A 23,577-nucleotide genomic window follows, 5' to 3' on the forward strand; every position below is an offset into this window, starting at 1 on the left:
AGTCTGAACTGCTGTGATCTCTGGCATTTGTTGTTTTCAGTTCAGTAGGATTTAGTATTTAGTATCATTGGGGCCTTTAGATTTTTACCTTTAGGCTTTTCCACCTGTTACTGGGCTCCTCTTCACTCTTCTTGCACTGTGTGAAACTCAACCGTATCATTTCACTAAAATATATGGTGAATCTAGCAAGCAACTTCCCATCGGACACCAGGAAAGCAGGAAGCACAGTTGGTTTAAAATGCAAATTCAATGGATTTCTGTCACAATATTTTGGGTGACAGTATGTGAGTAATTCGAAAGATAAACTGTGGTAAGTTTTGAATGTTTCAGGAAATGTTGAGATTTTTCAAAGATTTCTATCACTAATATCTGATGTAGACTGATGGAGATTAATTGATGGGGGTTGATTTGTCAAGAATTCCACTATTGCCCTCATATGGAACTAGCCCAATGTTAGCAAATAAAATGAATCCTATTCTTTTGTTTAACAATTTCAATAGTTTGATGAATTCTGCTAGAAAAGGAGATTTAGAGCGATTTAGTTCAAAATCTGGGAAAGGTAATTAACAATGATTTGAAAAGGCTATCTAGTTGGTTCAATTGTCTTCTCCTGCCAAAAGCATCATTACATTATTGTGACCTTAATAAGCACTTTCAACATTCATTCATCTTAAGTGTATGTAAACCTGTGAATGAATGCACATGTGGAAGGTTTGAAGTTCCATTCCTAGACAGTTTTCTAATATTTTTGAATTTGCATGTATTGCGTTTTTTCAAAGGGTAGGATACTTTGTTTTATTGATGACTATTCTCTGCCATTTTTGAACATTAATTATTTCTCGGTACATTTTAAAACATTTTCCCCTGGTAGTAGCAGATGATCAATTACTGAGAGAAGAAGTGTAAATTATAGTTCTCTTAAAGACAAATTGCCATTGCCAATTATGGAAATCAGAGCTATTTATTTTGTATAATATAGGATTTCTAGTTCTTGCTGAAGAAACTATTTTAGGAAATCCCACTTACGGTCCTTATCCTTGCCACAAGCGGACAATCTTTTGCACTTATCACTTCCTCTTATAACAGTATCTTCATGCCCTTGCACTCTCACCGTTGTTTTTTTTCAACGGCTGGACACCTGCTGATTTTATTCGCCATACGTTGTACTTGACTCCTTGATGTTTAATATGCCTGAATAACCTTTTTCAGCAGCAGTCCACTCTGACCGCAGTCAGCATCCCCCCAGGCCACGCACACACACTAGCCCATCCCAGAGCAACCACATTTCCAAATTCAGGTACTGCCATCCCAGTCATCTGTTTCCCCAATTACAAATGTTCAGTTCTAGGAATGCCATCCCATTCCCCCTACCCAACTCTGCTGTTACAGCACCAAACAACCTTCACTCCTAATTTCTGCAGGTCATCAAAACCTGAGATATTAGGTATCAGTGATCATCAAACATCTTTTCCTTCCGGCACGGAATTCGGTACAAATAAACACTGGAAAACGAACTAGGCCAGTAGCACATGCATGATTTAAAAAAAAATACACGCGAGGCTGGGCTTTACTATCAAAAGTCAATACATCTTCAGCACATGCCAACCTCATGTGTTCCCAAAGTTAGCGGCAGATTTTCATTCTCCGGATTTGGCAGCCCTCCTACCGGACGCCAGGGGGTGCTTGTGCACCCTGTCTGCTGCGGGAGTGAGAGTGAGAGTCTCATCGTCGGCAGTAGCCCCCTATCGTGTCACTCAACTCAGTGCAGAGAGCGAGTTAAGTTAGCAACTGAAGTTTGTGAAAGACCTGATAATGAAGTAAGACGATCATAAAACTCCCAACAAAATGAAGGTTTCTCCTTTGTTCGTGTTTGCAGTAGGTGTCCTGTTATGTTGGCATTGCAGTAATGGTCAGCAGAGAGGTAAGTGAAAGTTGACAGTTATAATTAGTGAACAGTTACTGCTCAACAGGACAACGAGACTGTCAAACTTCTCACATTACGTTGTGGTGCAATTATTTTTGAATTCTAGCCTTGTGGAGCATAGTTACTTAAATATGCAACTTTGCAAACAGTTATAAAAAGTTCACCATAGAAATGTAGTAAAGTACTATCGATGTAGTTGCATTCAAGTTGGGATCGAGCTATAGGCTAATTTCTAGACTTGAACAAAACTTACAAGTTGAGTTTTAATGTGATGCATATGTTACTGTTTGATTATATACTTATAATGAAGATAAAACAAAAAAACTAAGCAAATGGTAGCGAGCTTTCATTAACCTGGTTTCGCTCTGATTTATTTTCTAGGAGAATTGTGGATTTTGATTCTGTGCTCATCAATTTATTTGATTATTCGGATTTTTCTCTGTCAAAGTTCACTGTTTGCGATTATTCTCCCAGTTTTGATATCAGGGAGTGAAATACGATCGTTACAACATTTGATTGACAGATCGGTCTATTTGATTGCAGGAATCTCCTGTATTCAAATCTATAGTGAAATCTGTCACAGAGAAAACCACACAAACTTCCTGCAACACGCAATAATGCTCGGAACCATTGAATGTTCATTTTCTTTTTCAAATGTGACGGAATTGATAAAATGCTGCAAATTACTGGAGATTATCTTAGAACTGAGTTACATGCAAACTATTAGAATAAAAAACATTGTTTAAAAAATTATGAATTTCAAAACAATCATTAGAAGTTCTTAAAGTTTATGGCAAAACCAGTTAAAAAAGCCTCGGGTCACAGGTACACCATAGCATGAATGCTATTTCAGGAACTTGTATGTTTTATTTTATTGCTAGGCGAAACTTAGAAGAGATTAAATTGAGTGAAGTTAACAGAGAAAATACTATACTTAATGTTTGACACATCCTCCTTAGGGAAGTTGGTTTCAGTGGTACGAGTAATCCAGACAAGTGAGTTCAAATCCTATCATGGCAATTTAATATTTAAATTTTAAAGAATCATTGCAATTGTAAATGGAATCATAAAACTATTTGTTAGCAAAACCAATGAATTTACCAATGGCCTAGGGACTGCAATCTGCAATCCTTAGTAGTTCAGACATACTCCAGTTCCAGACAACTTTCTTGATTCCTAAAAGTCCTTTGAAGTGCATCAAACCACTACAAAGAATCCACATGACGTAGGATGGTTGTAGAAGTATTTTGTATTTTCACATGAGATGTGGGAATCATTGCCATTTGTTGTTAATCCCTTATCCCCCACTGTTTCATTGGGACATGAGTCAAGAGTCAGCCACATTGTGAGTCTGGAATCGCATATAGATCAAACCAGATCAGAGCAGCAGACACATATTTCTCTTCCCTCCTTTGTCTGCCTTATGCAGGGACTGTTTCTCTGGGACACCATGGTCCATTGTTCCTTCACTCCCAACATCCCTCCACAATTCCACAGCATCTTCCCCTACAACCGCTGAAGGGGTAACATCTGCCCATGTACCTCCTCCCTCCTCAGTATCCACAGGCCCAAACAAACCTTCCAGGTGAAGTAGCACTTTACCTGCACTTCTCACAATCTAGTCTACTGCATTTGCTGCTCATAACGTGGTCTCCTCCACATTGGGGAAATGAAGTGTAGACTGAGTGATCACTTCTCAAAACATCCATGTTCTGTCTGCATAAACAACCTTGAGCTCCCAGTTGCCTGCCACTTTAACACACCGCCCTGTTCCCTGGCCAACATCTCTTTCTCAGACTTGCTGCAGTGCTCCAGTGAAGCTCAGCGCAAGTTGGAAGATCAGCATCTCATTTTCCACTTGGGGACCCTGCAGCCCTCTGGGACTCAATGTCAAATTAAATAATTTTAGGGCCTGAATTCCCCCCTGTCATAGCCCCCTGCTATACACACTAGGCCTTGGTATCACTTAGCCTGCTATTACGCACCAACGATCATTAGCCACTAACAGTCTCCATTGACAACTATTCACTGTCCCAGCCAGATTGATATCCAATCCTTTGTCTGTCCAACTGCTCTTCTCTCTCTTTGGGCTCTATTCCAACTATCACTTACTCCTTACCCTCTCCCCCCATCCTATCTTCTGCATGTAAACCAACGCTTTCTTAGCTACAATCAGTTCTGAGGAAAGGCCACCAGACCAGAAACATTGGCTTTGATTTCTCTGCACAGATGCTGCCAGGTCTGCTGAACTTTTCCAGCAACTTCTATCTTTGTTTAAGAGCAGCAAATTTTCTTCACTGAAGGATGTCAGTGAATCAGATGGATTTTTAAAAGACAAGAAAAGAATTACATGCTCACTGTCAGATTAGTTGTTAATTTCTGATTTCTTTTGATGTAAATTTCACCATCTCCCATGGTGCTATTTGAACCTGTCTTTGAATTACTAGACCAACAACATGACTGCTACCACCTCCCCATGATAACTTTTGTCAGCTTCTTGGATGCAAATTGGGATTGGATATTTAGACTGTTCTAGTCAGTGACATCAACCTGAGAACAATTTATTTTAAATTAGGAATTTTGACAATGAACATCACATTTTCTTTAAAAGAAATTATAAATTGCTTTATATTGGATATTAGTTTTGAATCAAATGTTTCAAACAATTTATTTCAAATGTACAAAGCATACGTATTTGAAGATAAGATGGGCTAAAATCAAACATTGAAGCAAATGTATTTTATGAATACATCAAAATGTCTTAACTATTATAAATGAACATTATCATGTAAAATAATGAACATTACTACTTAAATAAACATGTAACTTTTTTGGTTTATTCAGCACGTATTTGTTTAACTAATATGTTAATTGTAATGAAACAGTGTTGAAAGTAACTGATTATCTTTTTATTAATACTCTGGACACTTTTACAGCTCGCTGAGGACATTTTTATAAGATGTGGCCCATCTTGTGATGGAAATGACTTTAGATGTATGTACAAATTTAGGGTGGCACAGTAGCTCAGTGAGCTTTGGCAAATAGAGTTAAGGAGAATCCAAAGGGTTTTTACAAATACATTAAGGACAAAAGGGGAACTAGGGAGAGAATAGGGCCCTTCAAAGATCATCAAGGCGGCCTTTGTGTGGAGCTGCAGAAAATGGGAGAGATACTAAACGAGTATTTTGCATCAGTATTTACTGTAGAAAAGGATATGGAAGATATAGACTGTAGGGAAATAGATGGTGACACCTTGCAAAATGTCCATATTACAGTGGAGGAAGTGCTGGATGTCTTGAAATACATAAAGGTGGATAAATCCCCAGGACCTGATCAGGTGTACCCTAGAACTCTGTGGGAATCTAGAGAAGTGATTGCTGAGCCTCTTGCTGAGATATTTGTATCATCAATAGTTACAGGTGAGGTGCTGGAAGACTGGAGGTTGGGTAACGTGGTGTCACTGTTTAAGAAGGGTGGTAAAGACAAGCCAGGGAACTATAGACCAGTGAGCCTGACCTCAGTGGTGGGCAAGTTGTTGGAGGGAATCCTGAGGGACAGGATGTACATGTATTTGGAAGGCAAGGACTGATTCGGGATAATCAACATGCCTTTGTGTGTAGGAAATCATGTCTCACAAACTTGATTGAGTTTTTGAGGAAGTAACAAAGAGGATTGATGAGGGCAGAGTGGTAGATGTGATCTACATGGACTTCAGAAAGGCGTTTGACAAGGTTCCCCATGGGAGACTGATTAGCAAGGTTAGATCTCATGGGATACAAGGAGAACTAGCCATTTGGATACAGAGCTGACTCAAAGGTAGAAGAAGGTGGTGGTGGGTTGTTTCTCAGACTGGAGGCCTGGGACCAGTGGAGATCCACAAGGATCGGTGCTGGGTCCTCTCCTTTTTGTCATTTACATAAATGATTTGGATGCGAGCATAAGACGTACAGTTAGTAAGTTTGCAGATAACACTAAAATTGGAGGTGTAGTGGACAGCGAAGAGGGTTACCTCAGATTACAACAGGATCTTGACAATACGAGCCAATGGGTTGAGAAGAGGCAGATGGAGTTTAATTCAGATAAATGCGAGGTTCTGCAGTTTAGAAAAGCAAATCTTAGCAGGACTTATACACTTAATAGTAAGGTCCAAGGGAGTGTTGCTGAACAAAGAGACCTTGGAGTGCAGGTTCATAGCTCCTTGAAAGTGGAGTCGCAGGTGGATAGGATAGTGAAGAAGGCATTTGGTATACTTTCCTTTATTGGTCAGTATATTGAGTACAGGAGTTGGGAGATCATGTTGCGGCTGTACAGGACCTTGGTTAGGCCACTGTTGGAATATTGAGTGAAGTTCTGCTCTCCTTCCTCTCGGAAAGATGTTGTGAAATTTGAAAGGGTTCAAAAAAGATTTTCAAGGATGTTGCCAGGATTGGAGGATTTGATGTTATAGGGAGAGGCTGAACAGGCTGGGGCTGTTTTCCCTGGAACGTCGGAGGCTGAGAGTTGACCTTATAGAGGTTTACAAAATTATGAGGGGCATGGATAGGATAAATAGACAAAGTCTTTTCCCTGGGGTGGGGAGTCCAGAACTAGAGGGCATAGGTTTAGGATGAGAGGAGAAAGATATAAAAGAGACTTAAGGGACAACTTTTTCACGCAGAGGATGGTACGTGTATGGAATGAGCTGCCAGAGGAAGTGGTGGAGGCTGGTACAATTACAACATTTAAGAGGCATTTGGATGGGTATATGAATAGGAAGGGTTTGAAGGGATATGGGCCGTGTGCTGGCAGGTGGGACTAGATTGGGTTGGGATATCTGGTCAGCATGGATGGGTTGGACCGAAGGGTCTTTTTCCATGCTGTACATCTCTATGACTCTATGTGTCAGGTGCATTAGTCAGAGGCAAATGAGTCTGATTGGATTATTGTTTGAAGGGACTTGTTGGGCCAAATGGTCTGTTCCACACTGTAGTGAATCTACTGTCAACATAGAACATGGACAATTTCTTGCATGTGTATGCAGATGCAATTATTTATATTTGTATACGTTAAATGAGTAACTTCCAGAATTTTGTCCAGTCAGCAAATACTTCAATCCTCTGTGAGATTTGAGAAGTGTGAGACTCTGTGTCTGCATGTACATCTCTCAATAGGAATTCAAAAACAGTATTTGAGCTTTGAGAGACAGTGAGTGATTGCAAAGGTCTGTGAAAATACACAGACTTGTTGGGTGGAAGTGGAAGTAAGTTATATTAAATTTTCACCAAGAGATTACTTACTTGTGAGTAAGTCAAAAGTGCATCAACAGACAGCCATCTGAAAAACTTGTCAGGGAGGTAAATGATCTGTCTTTTCAGGATACTGACGCAAAGTTCAGAAAAGTAAGTTTACAGTTGGTAAAGCTGAATTGAAGTAACATTAAGTTTTGCAAGGTAACTAAAGATTTTTTTTATTTTTAAATAGTCTCATTGGGAATTTAAACTAGTGGGAGTGGAGGTTAGGGCAGTTGAATGTTGCTCCTGCAGAATGTAGGATGTAAGGGTCACTACTAGTGTCCCTGCTGACTGCATCTGTGGGAAGTGCACCCAACTCCAGCGCCTCAAACTGTGTTAGGGAACTGGAGCTGGAACTGGATGAACTTCGGATCATTTGGGAGGTGGAGGGGGTTACTGAGAGGAGTTACAGGGAGGTCGTCACACTTCAGGTAAAAGAAAAAGGCAAATGGGTTACCATCTGGGGACTTAAAAGGAACCAGCAGGCAGTGCAGGGATGCCCTGTGGCTGTTCCCCTCAATAACAAGTACACCGTTTTGGATACTGTTGTAGGGGATGATTTATCAGGGGTAAGCTATGGGATGCAGGTGCCTGGTACAGAGTCTGTCCCTGTTGCTCAGAAGGGAAAGGGGGAAGAGGAGCAGAGCATTAGTCATTGGAGACTCCATAGTTTGGCGACTGATGGGAGGTTCTGTGGGAACGCGAGGGATTCATGTTTGGTGTGTTGCCTCCCAGGTGCCAGGGTTCTTGATGTCTCTGATCGTGTTTTTGGGATCCTTGAAGGGGAGGGGGAGCAACGCCAAGTCTGATCTATATCGGCACCAATGACATAGGTAGGAAGAGAGATGGGGATTTAAAGCAGAAATTCAGGGAGCTAGGGTGGAAGCTTAGTGCTAGAACAAACAGAGTTGTTGTCTCTGAATTGTTACCCGTGCCACTTGCCAGCGCGGCGAGGAATAGGGAGGAGTTGAACACGTGGCGACAGGGATGGTGCAGGAGGGAGGGTTTTGGATTCCTGGATAATTGGGGCTTATTGTCGGCTAGGTGGGACCTCTACAAACAGGATGGTCTTCACCTGAACCAGAGGGGTATCACTATGCTGGGGGGGATACTTGCTAATGCTTTTCGGGAGGGTTCAAACTAATTCAGCAGGGGATGGAAACCTAAATTGTAGTTCCAGCATACAAGAGGGTAGTGAGGTCAGAAATAAGATTTCAAGGTTGCAAGAGTGTACCGGTAAGTGGGAAAGTGATTTGAAATGTGTCAACTTCAATGCCAGGAGCATCTGAAGGTGAGTGAACTGGCAGCATTAGTTGGTAACTGTGGCCATTTGGGAGACATGGATAGAGCAGGGACAGGAATAGTAATTGCATTTGCTGGGATTGAGATGTTTCAGTTAGAACAGAGAAGATGTTAAAAGAGGGGGAGGTGTGGCGCTATTAGTCAAGGACAGTATTACGGTGGCAGAAAGGGCGTTTGAGAACTCATCTACTGAGGTTGGCTGAGGTTAGAAACAGGAAAGGAGAGCTCTCCCTGTTGTAAGTTTTCTATAGGCCTCCAAATAGTTCCGGAGATCTGTTTGCATTGCTGTCTGACTCTACGACTGTATGTAGAGGAAAGGATAGCAAAGATAATTCAGGATAGGAATGAGAGTAACAGGATAGTTGTTACAGGGGACTTTAACTTTCCAAATATTGGCTGAAAATACTATAGTTTGAGCTTTGGTGAAAGTGACCACAATTCGGTTATGTTTACTTTTGTGATGGAAAGGGATAGGTCTATACCACAGTGCAAGAGTTATAGCTGGGGGAAGGGCAATTATGGTGTGATTAGTCGAGATTTAGGATGCATAGAATGGGGAAGGAAACTGCAAGGGATGGGCACAATTGAAATGTGGAGCTTATTCAGTTATTGCGTGGCCTTGATAAGTATGTACCTGTCAGGCAGGGAGGAAGTGGTCGAGCGTGGTTTACTAAAGAAGTTAAATCTCTTGTCAAGAGGAAGAAGAAGGCTAATGTTAGGATGAGATGTGAAGGCTCAGTTAGGGTGCTTGACGGTTACAAGTTAGCTAGGAAGGACCTAAAAAGAGTTAAGAAGAACAAGCAGAGTTGAAAAGTGTGGTGCTGGAAAAGCACAGCAGGTAAGGCAGCATCTGAGCAGCTTCAGGAATGATGATGGGCTTATGCCCAAAACATTGACTCTCTTGCTGCTCAGATGCTGCCTGACCTGCTGTGCTTTTCCAACACCACACGCTTAGACTTTGATCTCCAGCATCTGCAGTCCTCACTTCCTGATTTGATTTTAGCCTCAACGCTACATTTCCTGCACATCCCTGATGATCTTACATCCCCTTTGCCATCAGGAATCTACCCACTTCGGCATTAAAAATAGTTAAAGATTCGGCATCGAGGGCATTTTGAGAAAGTGAACTCTGAAGACTTTCTATCTTCTGAAAGAAAGGAATTTTTTCAGAGCTCTGTTTTGAAAGGCCGCCCTCTTATTTCTAAACTAAGGCCCTGAGCTCTGGAATGTCCCACAAGAGGAAACATGTTTTCAACACCCAGCCAGTTGAGTCCCCTCTGGATCTTACATTTCTCAATTAAGTCACCTCTGCTTCTTCTAAATTCCACAGGATACAGGCCTAACCTATCTAGCCTTTCCTCATGAGTCATTTTGCTCATTCCAGGTATTAGTCTAGGACGTTGTCTTTGAACTACTTCCAACACATTAACATCCTAATATAGAACATTGAACTTTACACTTATCTGATAAAGGAGCAGTGCTCCAACAGCTTGTGATTTTAAATAAACCGGTTGGACCATAACCTGATGTCATGTGACTTCTGGCACAGAACAACATAACAGAGGAACAGGTCTTTGTCCCACCATGTTTGTGCCGACATTGATGTCATTACAAACTAATCCCATCTGCTTTCACATGCTCCATATCCTCCTATTTCTTGCCTGTACATGTGTCTGTCGAAATGTCTCTTAAATGTTGTTGTCGTACCTACATTTACCATTTCCCATGGCTGTGCTTTTCAGGCACTTAATTCCCGATGTAAAAAACTTTCCTCGCACATCTCCTTTAAATTTCTCCCCTCTCACTTTAAACCTAAGCCCTGTAGTATTTGACATTTCCAACTTGGAAGAAAAACTTCAACTATCCAACCTATTCATGACTCTCATAATTTTGTATACTTCTATCAAGTCACCCCTCAGCCTCCAATGTTCTAGCAAAAATGATCCAAGTTTGTTCAACCTCACCTTATGGCTAATAAACTCCCATCCAGGCAACATTCTGAGAAACCTCTTTGCACACTGTACAAAGCCTCCACATTCTTTCTGTAGTGTGGGGACCAGAAGTGTACACAATACTCCAAATGTGGCCTATCTGAAGTCTTTTGCAGCTGCATCATGACTTGTCAACTTTTATACTCAATGGGCTAATCAATCAAGGCAAGCATGTTGAGTGCCTTCTTTACCACCTTATTCAGTTGTGTTGCCGCTTCCAAGAAGCTATGGACTTGAATCCCAAGATTCCTCTGTTAATCAATGCTCCTAATCATCCTGCCATTAACTGTGTACATTCCTGTCGCATTTGACTTCCCAAAATACATCACTCCATACTTATCTGGTGATGAGTATTGACACAGTACTCCAGATGTGGTCTCACCAATGCTCTGTATAACTGAATCTCCCTTCTCTTGCGTTCAGCTCCCCTCACAATAAAACTTGACATTCTATTAGTTTTCCTAATTACTTGCAGTACCTGTATATTAACCTGAACTAATTTCAACATTCAAGTCTTGTAGCATTGCTATGATACACTCAATGTGCTAAAGTTTCAGATTTAATAAAGACACTTTCAGAAAACAATTGATTCCCCATGAGATTGATTACCTTTTTTTCTTTTTCTTTCTTGGGAGTTTTAGAAGGGCTTGTATGTAATATTTGCCCGCTCAATAGAAGGTGGAACTCATAGAGCAGCCAGTGCGTGTCTGTAAGAGGGAGTGGGCAGAAGATATGTGGACTGATTGAGACTTGTAAGTGGATTTTCAATGCGCAAAAAAACCCAAAACAGATACAGGTTGAAACCAAACTGCAGACCTCCATGAGATGAGGCACTTTCATCTCTTTTATCCATAAGATTTTAGGCCATTAACTGAATAGACCATTGCATGAATAAACTGTTTGACACTTCACCCCACCCCTCATAATTTTGAGTAACTTGCTTCTCCCATTTGGCTCTTTAAGAAGATGGAAAATGATACAGACAATAGGAAAGCTGTAATTATAAATTTAAATGTATAAGTTTAAGATCAAAGTAAACCTAGAGAGTGAAATAAATTGTTGAAATTCAGAATTGGGTTTGGATCATGTGTCATGTAGACCAAGGTTTATTCGAGGGAATCTGATGTATTGACAACCTGTCATCATTAAACCACAATTTTATTGTACATTGAACTTTCATCAAAAAATCAAGTTCACTGCAGATGGCTTAACAAACTCTTTGGCATTTAAGATAGATTGTTTTAAATGTGTCGTGCTGGTTAGGATCATGTATATTTCAAGATACTAATTTCCCCTGAGGTGGTGGTGGCAAGCTGCCTTCCTGAATTGCTCCTGTCTTTGTGGTGAAGGTACTCCGAGGGACTTGTTAAATAGGGAAACAGGGACTTGGACCTCGGTCAGCAAAAACACAAAGACCAATTTCCAACTCAGGATGGCGTGACCTGAAGGGGAGCATGCAAGTGGTAATCTTCCCAAGATCCTCTGTCTTTGACCTTCTTGGTGTCAGAGGTTGCAGGTTTGAGATGTGATATCTAAAAAGTCTTGGTGAGTTGCCATAGTGCAAATTGTAGATAGGACACATTACAGCCCCTACAGCCACTGGATGATGCCAAATCTTTGGAGTTATAGGAGCTGCACTTTACAGGCAAATGGGGAGTGTTCCACTGATTCCTGACTTGTGCCTTACAGGCTGTGGACAAATTTGGGGAGTCAAGTGGCAAGTTACTTGCGAGAGACTCTGAATGACAACAGGTTGTAAAACAAGCATGTGTTTTTGTGTGACGTTGTATCATTTCTTATTCTGCCTAAGGTTTAAACTAATTTCAAAGTAATTTAATGTAATTTTGAAGTGAATAAATGGTTCCGGTAAAATAGAAGAACAATTTCATACTGCTTGTCCATATGCTAATCCTTCGTCACAGAGTTTTCAGGTCTTCGTCTGATTAAAATTGTATTATTCGATTTCAAGTATGCTTCCAATTAAGAGGGTTATGAAAAAACATAAGCATCAACTCTTTTTGCCAAGTATCAAATGTTGTACATTCCTGTAATGTTGTACATAAATGCTTCTGTAAGGATGTTTGAAAATATTAGAGTGTGGCACCTTCTTTTGAGTTGTAACAAATAATATACAATTAGAGTTATTGTCAAAACATATTAGCATTTATCCATGAGATGTAACAATGCTGCTTCTGATATTAAACCCAGATTAGATTGTCCCTAAAATAGATGCAGAATAAAAACTCTTTTCGATTTATTTTAAAGAATGCACTGTCTTGACTTTATTGCACAAATACAAAATATTCATTTCCTATGACACCCACTCTTGTATTTCTTGGAATAAGACTGGCCTAAATTATGAGTAAGTTTGCATAGTAAACTGAAACCACTGAGAACTGGATTGAAACCTCTAAACTCATTCACTTCAGACCCTTACAGTAAATGGGATTAAAGTCATCTCCTTCTGTCAGTTGGAATCCATCAAAGAAATGAATGGATATTGTTGCAATGTACTAGAGTCTCAAGTCACTCCTACTAATTTATGATTCTATAATTTTAGTCAGCTTAGGCATCTGTCTGGTCCAGCAGGCATCCATCTATATCAGAAGATTGTGGTTTCAGGTCGAGTGCAAAATTTGAATATACAATATAGGTTGCCTCTTAAATGCACTGCCAAGGGTGTGAAATGTTGTGAGTGAAATGTTAACAATCCTAATGCAAACGTTTTGAAGAATTGTTGGAACATCTCCCAATGACTTGGACATTTCCCAATGTCCTGGACACCCTTCATCCCCAACTGACATCACAAAAACGGCTTAGCTAGTCATTCATCTCAATGTTGATGTAAAATCTGTTTATCCTCTTTGTTAGTTGTGCTTGCTAAAAACAACAGTGACAATACTTCATAAAGAATTTATTAGCTGTGCAGTACTTGGAGTATTCAGAAGACATGGAAATTGATGTATAAGTGCAAATCATTCTTTCTTAGAATAAATTATATTACCTCTCTGCAGACTTAACAAATGGATATATGCATTCTGCACTTGTACATTCCTTTCTCTTGAATATGAAGACATGTGCAAGTTCTTAAAAATCTTATTTCATTGCTGGAAATGTATTTTAGAATGGAGTGGAAGAGAACACATTCATCTCCACTACTTGGAGGAGGAAAAGCAGCAGTGTCATGGGAATGTCATCTGTATAAGGTTAAAACATTCCTCCTTTCACATTAGCGAGTCAATGATATCCAGCTCCTGATCTATTGCAATAATCTGTCAGATTTTAATGTTATTTTTGGTGCAAGCTCCCAATCTGTAAATCCTCCTATCCGAAGGCACTGACTTAGTCACAGGTTCCAGTCCTTGAGACTGGCAATCAGTTACATGACGTGCTGCTCCCATGACCCTCTGGCCTCTGAAGTCTACTTCCTGTTGGTTCCCCAGACACTCAGTAATCACTTGCCAAGACTACCAGGTGGAGATTGGAGCTCAATAAGAAAATAACATGATGCAGTAAATCTGAGTTGGGAAAAATAGGAATTAGAGAACACAAAAATTGGTGAACTTTTCCTGACAGATTGCAAAAACTGCACAGCAGTTTGCTAAACATGAATTCAATTTTATGCCTCCTTTTGCGACAGCGAAATTTTAAAAAAAATCATTCATGGGATGTGGGTGTTGCGTTTTGCACCCCCCCCCCACCCCATCCCTAGATGCCTTTGAGAGATGATGGTCAGCTGCATTATTGAGCTATTACAATCCATGTGCTGTGGGTCAATGCACAATGCAGTTAGTGAGGGAGTTCCAGGTTTTTGACCCAGCAACATTCAAGGAACAGCAATAAATTTCCAAGTTAAGATTGTGATTAGCTTGGAGAGGAACTTGCAGATGGTGATGTTCCAATATCTGCAGCCGTTGTCCTTCTAGATGGAATTTTTGTGAGCTTGGAAGGTGCTGATTAAGGGGCTTTGCTGAATTTTTGCAGTGCATTTCATTAGCTGGTACACACTGTTGCTACTGAGTGTCGGTGGTCAAGGGAATCGATGTTTATGGATGTGATACCAATCAACTGAGCTGTGTTGCCTGAATGGTACCAAGCTTCTTGAGCGCTACTAACTAAACAACTGTTTCATATGGACTTTCTGACTTCAGTGGAAAACCAGGAAAATTACAACAAGTAGAAACCTAAAGTTTCAAGTTAAGACACATAACATGAGGGAGACTCAAGTTGCTCTTTAGAGAAATGGAAATGCATAAAATTCAAATTGAATAAAGGACATCAGTGAACAGAGACCTTTTATGATTATTCCACAATTTGCTGGCCACCTTTAGTCATATCAAGTACTTTTAGGGTTTTTAAGAAAACTTGCTGTAAAGGCTTCAATCCACCATGTCATTTAAACTCCCATTTATTAGACTATTATGCCAGGCCTCTGGATTATTAGCTGATGCGGTGGAGGCAAAGGAATTGGGAATATGGGATGGCAGTTTTACACGGGGCAGGGTGGGAGGAGGTGTAATCCACGTAGCTTTGGGAGACATTTACTATAAACCGACCGACTCCCTTCTGCTCCCAGGAGGTCCAATTCCAATACCGAACAACCCAGATGGCCCCCTTCTTCAAAGACCGCAATTTCCCCTCAGATGGTTGACGATGCTCTCCACTGCATCTCCTCCACTTCCTGCTCCTCCACCCTTGAACCCCGCCCCTCCAATCGCCACCAGTACAGAACCCCACTGGTCCCCACCTACCACCCCACCAACCTCCAGATACATCGTATCATCCTTCATCATTACCGCCACCTCCAAACAGACCCCACCACCAGGGATATATTTCCCTCCCCCCCCATCAGCCTTCCAGAAAGACCACTCTCTCCGCAACTCCCTTGTCAGGTCCACACCCTCCACCAACCCAACCTCCACTCCCGGTACCTTCCCCTGCAACCGCAAGAAATGCAAAACTTCTGCCCACACCTCCCCCCTCACTTCCCTCTAAGGCCCCAAGCCTGCACCTCCACACACATCATTTACTGCATCCGCTGCACCTGATGTGGCCTCCTCTACATTGGGGAGAGAGGCCGCCTACTTGCGGAACGTTTCAGAGAACACCTCTGGGACACCCGCACCAACCAACCCAACCGCCCCGTGGCTGAACACTTTAACTCCCCCTCCCACTCCGCCAAGGACATGCAGGTCCTTGGCCTCCTCCATCACCAGACCATAGCAACACGACAGCTGGAGGAAGAGTGCCTCATCTTCCGCCTAGGAACCCTCCAACCACAAGGGATGAATGCAGATTTCTCCAGCTTTCTCATTTCCCCTCCCCCCACCTTATCTCAGTCCCAACCCTCGGACTCAGCACTGCCTTCTTGACCAGCAATCTTCTTCAAGACCTCTCTGCCCCCACCCCATCTCCGGTTTATCACCCTCACCTTAACCTCCTTCCACCTATCGCATTCCCAATGCCTCTCCCTACCTTTTATCTTAGCCTGCTTCGCACACCCTCCTCATTCCTGAAGAAGGGCTTATGCCTGAAACGTCGATTCTCCTGCTCCTGGGGTGCTGCCTGACCTGCTGCGCTTTTCCAGCAACACATTTTTCAGGTCTGATCTCCAGCATCTGCAGTCCTCACTTTCTCCTCTGGATTATTAGTCCAGTATCGTTACTGCTACACTTGTCAAGATAAGTCACTAGTTGAATCAAAAGGAGATTTGCAGTGCATTCTCAAATGGCCTCGTTATCTTTCTTCCTTTACGTAAAGGAGAAGAATACACCTCACACCAGGTGAGCTATCCTCGGAGTAGCATAGATGTGCATCATACAAAAACACAACATAATTTTACCATTATTATCACTTAAAAAACAATAAATCTCTCAGACTTCATAGCTGCAGTTTGCTTCAGGAATTAAAACCTCATGTAAATAGTATCACTGTAGAATGTCTATTTACATGAAAATATGTAATTGAATATAAAGGAAGGACAGAAAGGAAGATCTGTTCAGTGCTGTCATGTTCTATTTCTTACAGTGGTGACAGAGGCTGCCATTAGCTTCTTTGCATGATCCCTTTCCTTTTCAATGACCGTCTATGCCACAGTTTGCTCTTCTTCATCTTCCAGGAAGATGGATGACTGTTTTGATAGCTATATTATGTACCATGCAGGAAATGACTAGATAACTTGTGGGCAAATATTTGGCAGATGTAGTTAAATGACCTTATCTGCTTTGCCCGGAAGAATCGAAAAGCATGGAAAGAGAATTCTACCATTGACAGATCAGGGTGTCCAGTACATGAAGTGCAGCCGGCTGCTGTGCAGGTGTTGCAAGTGATTACTGAGCCAAATAGTTGACCTTTGATCCAAGAGGAGTCACGTGTGAAAAATAGGGAAGTGTTTCTGTAGCTGAACAGGGTTTTAGTTAGACTGCATCTGAAGTAGAGTGTACAATTTTGGTCTCCTTACTTGAGAAAGGATATAGTTACATTGAAGCAGTTCAGAGGATGCTTACTAATTCCTGGGGTGGAAAAGTTTGTGTGGAAATGTTGAGCAGGCTGTGCCAAAGCCCATTGAAGTTAGAAGAATGTGAGGTGATCTTATTAAAACAAGTAAGATCTTGAGGGAATCTATCAGGTTGGATGCTCTCATGATGCTTCACCTTGTGTAAGAGTCGAGGACAAGGAAAGAAAAATTTGTGATCTCCCAGTCAGGCTGAGGCAGTTTTTTTTTCTCTTGAGTGTGATTAGTCTATGGAGTTCTTTCTCCCAGAGAACATTGGAGACAGGTCACTAATGTAGTCAAGGCTGAATAAGGTGGATTTTTTTATTGCTAAGGGGATTAAGGGTAATCAGGGACTAAGGAAACTGGAGTTGAGGCTGCAATCCATTTAGCCATGAGTTGAATGACTGGTAATGATCACATCCAAGAGGCTGAATGGCCAGTTCATGCTGCCAGTTCTTGTGTGTCCTATTTTGTGAACTTTGGAGACATGATAGAGCATTTAAGGGTTAGCTGACTAAAGCAAAGCTCATATAAATGTCAGATCTGCCTAGAACATGCCAAAGTTGCATATTTTATTGTTTTTTTTACATGCAGAAGGAACTAAGAGAAGCTGATATATTTGTATAACACTGCATTTGTTCAGAAGTGTACCCTATGTAAAATTAATTGACATTTTGCTTTATGCTTAATCATGTTTCGGAATGTTTTTCAGTCCCTTTTCGAACAAGAAACACATTTTATGGCTGAGAAAAGTGTCACAGTATTTAGTAGATGAGAAGTCTGTTGTAATCTCCAGATTACACTCCTCTTTGACTACAAATATCGCTTTTCAGATGAACTTCTTAAAAAAGGTTCCTGTTTCACAGTGAATTCTCACACACGTCCGATTTTATGTTCTATTATGAAAGCAGGTGAATTTGTCTTGAAGGATGATGTACTGTGCACAGCACTTGAATTAACAATGTACCGTGACAATTCATAATGAGGAATAACAATGGGCAAACCTCTTACTGCTGCACCGAATTAATAAAATGTGTAAATAGAAACCGTATATGCATTACATATTCTGCGATCTTTGTCACTGTGAAATTAGTGAGAGTGTGTGATGTTCTTGAGAATATTTACAATACTATTGCTTCATCATGTCTTAAACACAAAAATTGCTTGGAATTTTACTTCATGCGTTCTGTGTAGGTTAGAAGGTTGAGAGAAAGGATTAATGTTGATGGAAACAAGTGCATCTTAACACATACAACAGCTTTTTTGATACATAAAAATGACTTAAATATTGGAATGCAAGTAAAAATTCATAATTTCTTCATAATTCCACATCTGAAGGTGTGACTGACAGTAAGGACTAAATGATTTGAAAGGAATGAGCAGCAAAGGGGAGATAGAATTTGACAGAAAGAAATGTGTTTTGATGCCCTTAAGCACAAAGAACAGGGAGCAGCAACTTGACTAAATGGTACTGTACTAAAAAATGTATAAAGACTGAGGAACCAGGGGGCTGAAGGTGACAGGATATATTGAGACAGGAGTTGGACAAGAGCTGGGTCTTAATGTTTCATAAATTGACTTACAAAACAAGTAACCTATGCAGAACCTATCCAAAGTTCTTGTCAGGTCTCAAATAGAGTGTTGAAGCCAGTTCTGGTCACCACACTTCAGAACAAATAGAAGACATTTATCAGAATATTCCAGGCTGAGCGATTTCAGCTGCAAGATTAGTTTGGTAAAGCCAGGATTCATAGGTATGTGTATTGTACATAGATGGACAAGTACCACCTCTCTTATGTTCCTAAGTCTGTCAGGTTCTTTCTGAACCTGTCTGTGTGGGGAAAATGTTACAGGCTGACAGTTCTTTCTCACAACTTCAGTCCTCCCCGGATACAATTTCCTAATGCCCCTCACCAAATGACAGAGCTAATATCCAAACGCTCAGACTCCCCTGAATATTCCAGAGCTGTCACCCATCCTTAGGCATTCGCTGACCTGGCACCCTGTCCACTTTGCCCACCTGGCACAACTCCCATAGACCTATCCACTTGGCACACTACCGTATCACTTACCTATAAATACATAATTTCCCTCAGTCATTGCCAAGGAGTGGCTTTGGACCTCTAACTCCTGAAAGATGGCAAAACATTCCATAAGATTATTCCAGTCACCTCTGTGCTCTACTCACGCTCCTAGCTTGAAAAGTTACTTCTTTGTTTTAGATTTCTTCAATTTAGTTGTTTCATTTTTGTTCATCCAACCTCTTTGTTAATCTCACTTTTCTAAAGAGCTTCATGCCAGATCATCCTGTGGCTAATAAACTCATCTCTTTGAAAATCCAGAAATCACATCTCTGGCAATGATTGTTGCAAACTGGTCTCATTTTGATTGTATTGTCTTAAAGAGTCCAAAAATTTCATATCTTGGGTTCATGAATAGTCTGTTAAAATATCAAGGTGTTTTGATGAGGAAGATTAACATCGGATCAGATTTTGCTGTAATAAAGTATTTCTTTGGGATTAGCATATCCAATGAAGGTGGGGAATATCCCAGCATCTTGGAAACCACATCTCGTTAGCTTATTAATACTTCACTTCTGACAGCTCTAAAGTTTAACCACAGGAGTTCAGTGGTCAAAGACAAATGATTTGACAGAATAGATGTATACCCACTGTGTGGTTTGATAGCTTCTGCCATCTCTTGGCTGACATATTCATGAAGTCACTTCATTATGTCTATGTCAGGTTTATTTTCCCCTCAGGTCCAGTACCAACGTTCTGTGGAAGACATTTGGACAGTTTGTGAATACTGTCCATTACTCCTGACCTTTTTGCAAAAACCCCTTTTGGGCTTTTAAATGTTGACTTCTTTTGGGTTGAATGAATTTGCATTGAAAAACTAGTTACAAGTTACTAGTTACTTCTTGGAGTAAAGGGGAATGAAAGTATATTTGTTAGAAATGCACAATATTATCACAGGTTCAAGGTAGACAAGAAAAAACATGTTCTGCAAGTACTAGGGGATGTGAATATAAGACTTTTAGAAAGAGCTGGGGGATATGAAGATATATTTTACGTAATGAGTTGTAATGACCGGGAACTCTCTGCCAATGAGAATGTTGAAAGCAGGAGTGATTTCAAACAGAAACTGAGCAATTGAGTGATATAATTGAGTGGTCATGAGGATGGTGGTTCAAGAATAGAATTATTTGGATTGCTCAGCAGAGATTAGGCATGGACCAAACAGTCTAATTCTGCCATGAATCTGAGTTTATTGTCCCCCTCCCTCATGGAGTGGGAGAGGCATTTGATTAGACAGGAGGGCAAGAAGTGGGGTACCTTGATTAAATCTCAGGCTCTTAGCCTTGCAGGTAGCTTTTCAACTTGAGGTTCTCAAGTGGGCAATTAATGTGGGGAACTCTGTATGAGGAGAGAGTGACTAACAAACCCTTAGGTTTTCTTGTGGTTGATTGGATGGGTTCACTTGTTCAAATGCACATGGGACCTCGTTGAGGGACACAGCAATACGGAGAGGGAACTGACTGAGAATAAACTTCCTGCCCTTTCTTTAGATGCTGTCATCCTGCCCACCTAACCGACAACTCTCACCCTTTCCTCAGTCCACTTTCTGTAAAGATCCAGTGAAGATTCCTGTAGAAGGTGTGAGTATGTTATGGCAGTTGCCACCACTTCCTTTGGGGCTGTTGATAAAGAACAGCTGCCAACATCCAACCACCCAAGTGAGAGTGGGATTTCCAATCGAATGAGATATGTCCTGGAAGTGAACATCCTTAATGGAGCCAGGAGCCCTTGTGATCCTGTGTCTGCTACTAATTAGGGACCTAATCACCTCAGGAATTCCTGGAGGTCAGATTGTTGGGGGGGGGGGGGTGCTGCAATTGTTGAATGTTGGGCCTCAGTGGCTCAAAGTTTCACTACAATGAGCTGTAATTCACTAAATTATAAATTGTTCTGCTGTATTCAAGCTGTAAAACATCCTTTTTTTTGTGGAGTTGAATAATTCATTGTCACAATTCTGTGTATTTCTAAATGTAATTAGAATTGCTTATTTGTGTGGCAATTAAATACTGGCCATAGTTAGTCTAAATGTCTTATTGTGTGTGGAAATGTCTATGCATGTGCAATTGTAAATGAGAAGACTAAATTGCCTCCGTATGTGGGCTACGCTCTGGGTGGGCAAACTCATAAATATGTTGATTTAATGGTTCTATAAATATTTCTGACTTCCATTCTCTAAATCCCAATTTGAAAAGTTGTACTTTTCAACATTCCTTGGTGCTCACCACATACGTAAATTCATCAAGAGGTCATCTTACAATTTCAGTGACTGTCTCAGCGAAAAGGCACAGTTTATGTCCAAGCCAACTGATTATATTGCTATTCTGGAGGAAGTTTGTTCAGCAGCTGACATTTCATGTTAGTAATGACTGATCCTTTGCAGTTCTTGGACTTGTGATCTCTTGATGATAGGCTTTGCTGAAAAAACAGCTCTTCTAATAATTTTGCACCATTTGAAGTTTAATGTTTTGTTAGGTAATGGAACATTTGGTCTAATTTTGCTAACAGCTTGCAAAACATTTCTTCTATCAGTGTCAGTTCCTTTAAGAACATGATGCCAATGAAGTGTGCAAATAATTTCATACCAGGTTTTGATTTTAAGTATTAGAAAGTGCATTCTGTCTTCATCTGACTAAATTCATGTCTCACTACCAGATGAACTGCAACCATGGCATTTTAAATATACAATATGGTTGTTATCATTTGTCATCAATGAACTTGGTGACACAAGCTCCTGCTTACTGAGCATATTTTATATGCATCTAAATTCCGACACAGTAAGCACACAACATTATTGAGATGCATAAATCTGTTCACAACTTCTTTCACCTGATGTTTTATTTCCTTTGCTGAAAAATGTAGTTAGTGCTGGATTATAGTGTATACAGGCACTGATAAGAGTTTGTCAATATTTTTCTTTATGCAACAGGAGTTGAAACATATTGCAGGATGATCCAATCATTCAGGGCATTAAAATATTTTAGTATGTGTATGCGCAAATGGAACAGGGGTTACTGATGAATAATCAGAAGTAAGCATGATGTTTTTCCTGGCTGGGGTATCCTGAAGCTAACTAGAATGCCCACTGTGCTCATTGAGAAAGATTAATTTGACATAGGTGAGGGACAAAACCTAGGACATTCTAATTTTTAAGTCTGTTTTATGTCAAGCCATAAATATAATGACTAAACTGGGGAGGATGCTTGAATGCTTTAATAGTTTGATCTTGTTTCAACTTAATGGCTCACCCAAATATTGGCATGGTTTTTTTGACCTGGTTTAAAACATAAACATTTAAATAGCTTTAAATAGCACAATGCCCTTAGTAAATGTATAAACACAGAAGATAATTGAGCTAAAGCTTTAGGGTGCCAGTTTGACCTTATTAACTATATATTTTAATCTTGATTACTAAACAGTGCAAGTAAAGTTGCATTCTACAAATGATATTCCCATAGTTCCAACTGCTCAGGAAGTAATGTTACATGCAATACCTGAGTGTGCTTACTTTTTGTTTAAAGTAGAGGGACTTGAAATTGCATCACTTACCAAGAAGATAAAGGCACAAAATTCCGCAGTTTTGAAAAAACTAAAAAAAAAACAATACAGAAGTCAGCAAAGCAAGCAATTAGTCATGGAGTCATAGCCATAGAGATGTACACCATGGAAACAGACCATTTGTTCCAGCTCGTCCATGCCGACCAGATATCCCAACCCAATCTAGTCCCACCTGCCAGCACCTGGCCCTTATCCCTCCAAACCCTTCCTATTCCTATACCCATCCAGATGTCCTTTAAATATTGCAATTGTACCAGCCTCCACCACTTCCTCTGGCAGCTCATTCCATACACGTACCACCCTCTGCGTGAAAACGTTGCCATTTAGATCTCTTTTCTATCTTACCCCTCTCACCCTAAACCTATGCCGTCTAGTTCTGGATTCCCCCACCCCAGGGAAAAGAGTTTGTCTATTTATCTTATCCATTCCCCTCATGATTTTATAAACGTCTATAAGGTCACTCCTCAGCTTCCGAAGCTCCAGGGAAAATAGCCCCAGCCTATTCAACCTCTCAGATCCTCCAACCCTGGCAACATCCTTGTATATCTTTCTGAACCCTTTCAAGTTTCACAACATCTTTCCGATAGGAAGGAGACCAGAACTGCACGCAATATTCCAAGAGTGGCCTAACCAATGACCTGTACAGCTGCAACATGACCTCCTGACTCCTGTACTCAACACTCTGACCAATAAAAGAAAACATAACAAACACTTTCTTCACTATCCTATCTACCTGCGACTCCACTTTCAAGGAGCTATGAACCTGCACTCCAAGGTCTCTTTGTTCAGCAACACTCCCTAGGACCTTACCATTAAGTGTATAAGTCCTGCTGTGATTTGCTTTCCCAAAATGCAACACCTCATATTTATCTAAATTAAACACCATCTGCCACTTCTCAGTCCATTGGCCCAAACATTATCTTCCTTGTATTTGAACATCCAGCATTAACAGGAAATC

The 23,577-nt window shown here is 40.7% G+C and overlaps 1 protein-coding gene across 3 annotated transcripts in view; it reads left to right on the plus strand.

Annotated features, from left to right (window-relative positions):
- The first annotated feature begins 1,775 nt into the window (after nucleotides 1–1,775).
- lama2 (laminin, alpha 2) overlaps nucleotides 1,776–23,577 on the plus strand; it is a 387,170-nt gene continuing 365,368 nt past the window's right edge. For all 3 annotated transcript variants that reach the window (XM_072556030.1, XM_072556031.1, XM_072556033.1), the window contains exon 1: nucleotides 1,776–1,921. In XM_072556030.1, coding sequence (XP_072412131.1) covers nucleotides 1,846–1,921 — 76 coding nt within the window. In that variant the 5' untranslated portion in view covers nucleotides 1,776–1,845. The remainder of the gene's footprint in view (nucleotides 1,922–23,577) is intronic.

This window comes from Chiloscyllium punctatum, chromosome 3 (genome assembly GCF_047496795.1).
Source record: "Chiloscyllium punctatum isolate Juve2018m chromosome 3, sChiPun1.3, whole genome shotgun sequence".
In the NCBI taxonomy this organism is placed as follows: domain Eukaryota; kingdom Metazoa; phylum Chordata; class Chondrichthyes; order Orectolobiformes; family Hemiscylliidae; genus Chiloscyllium; species Chiloscyllium punctatum.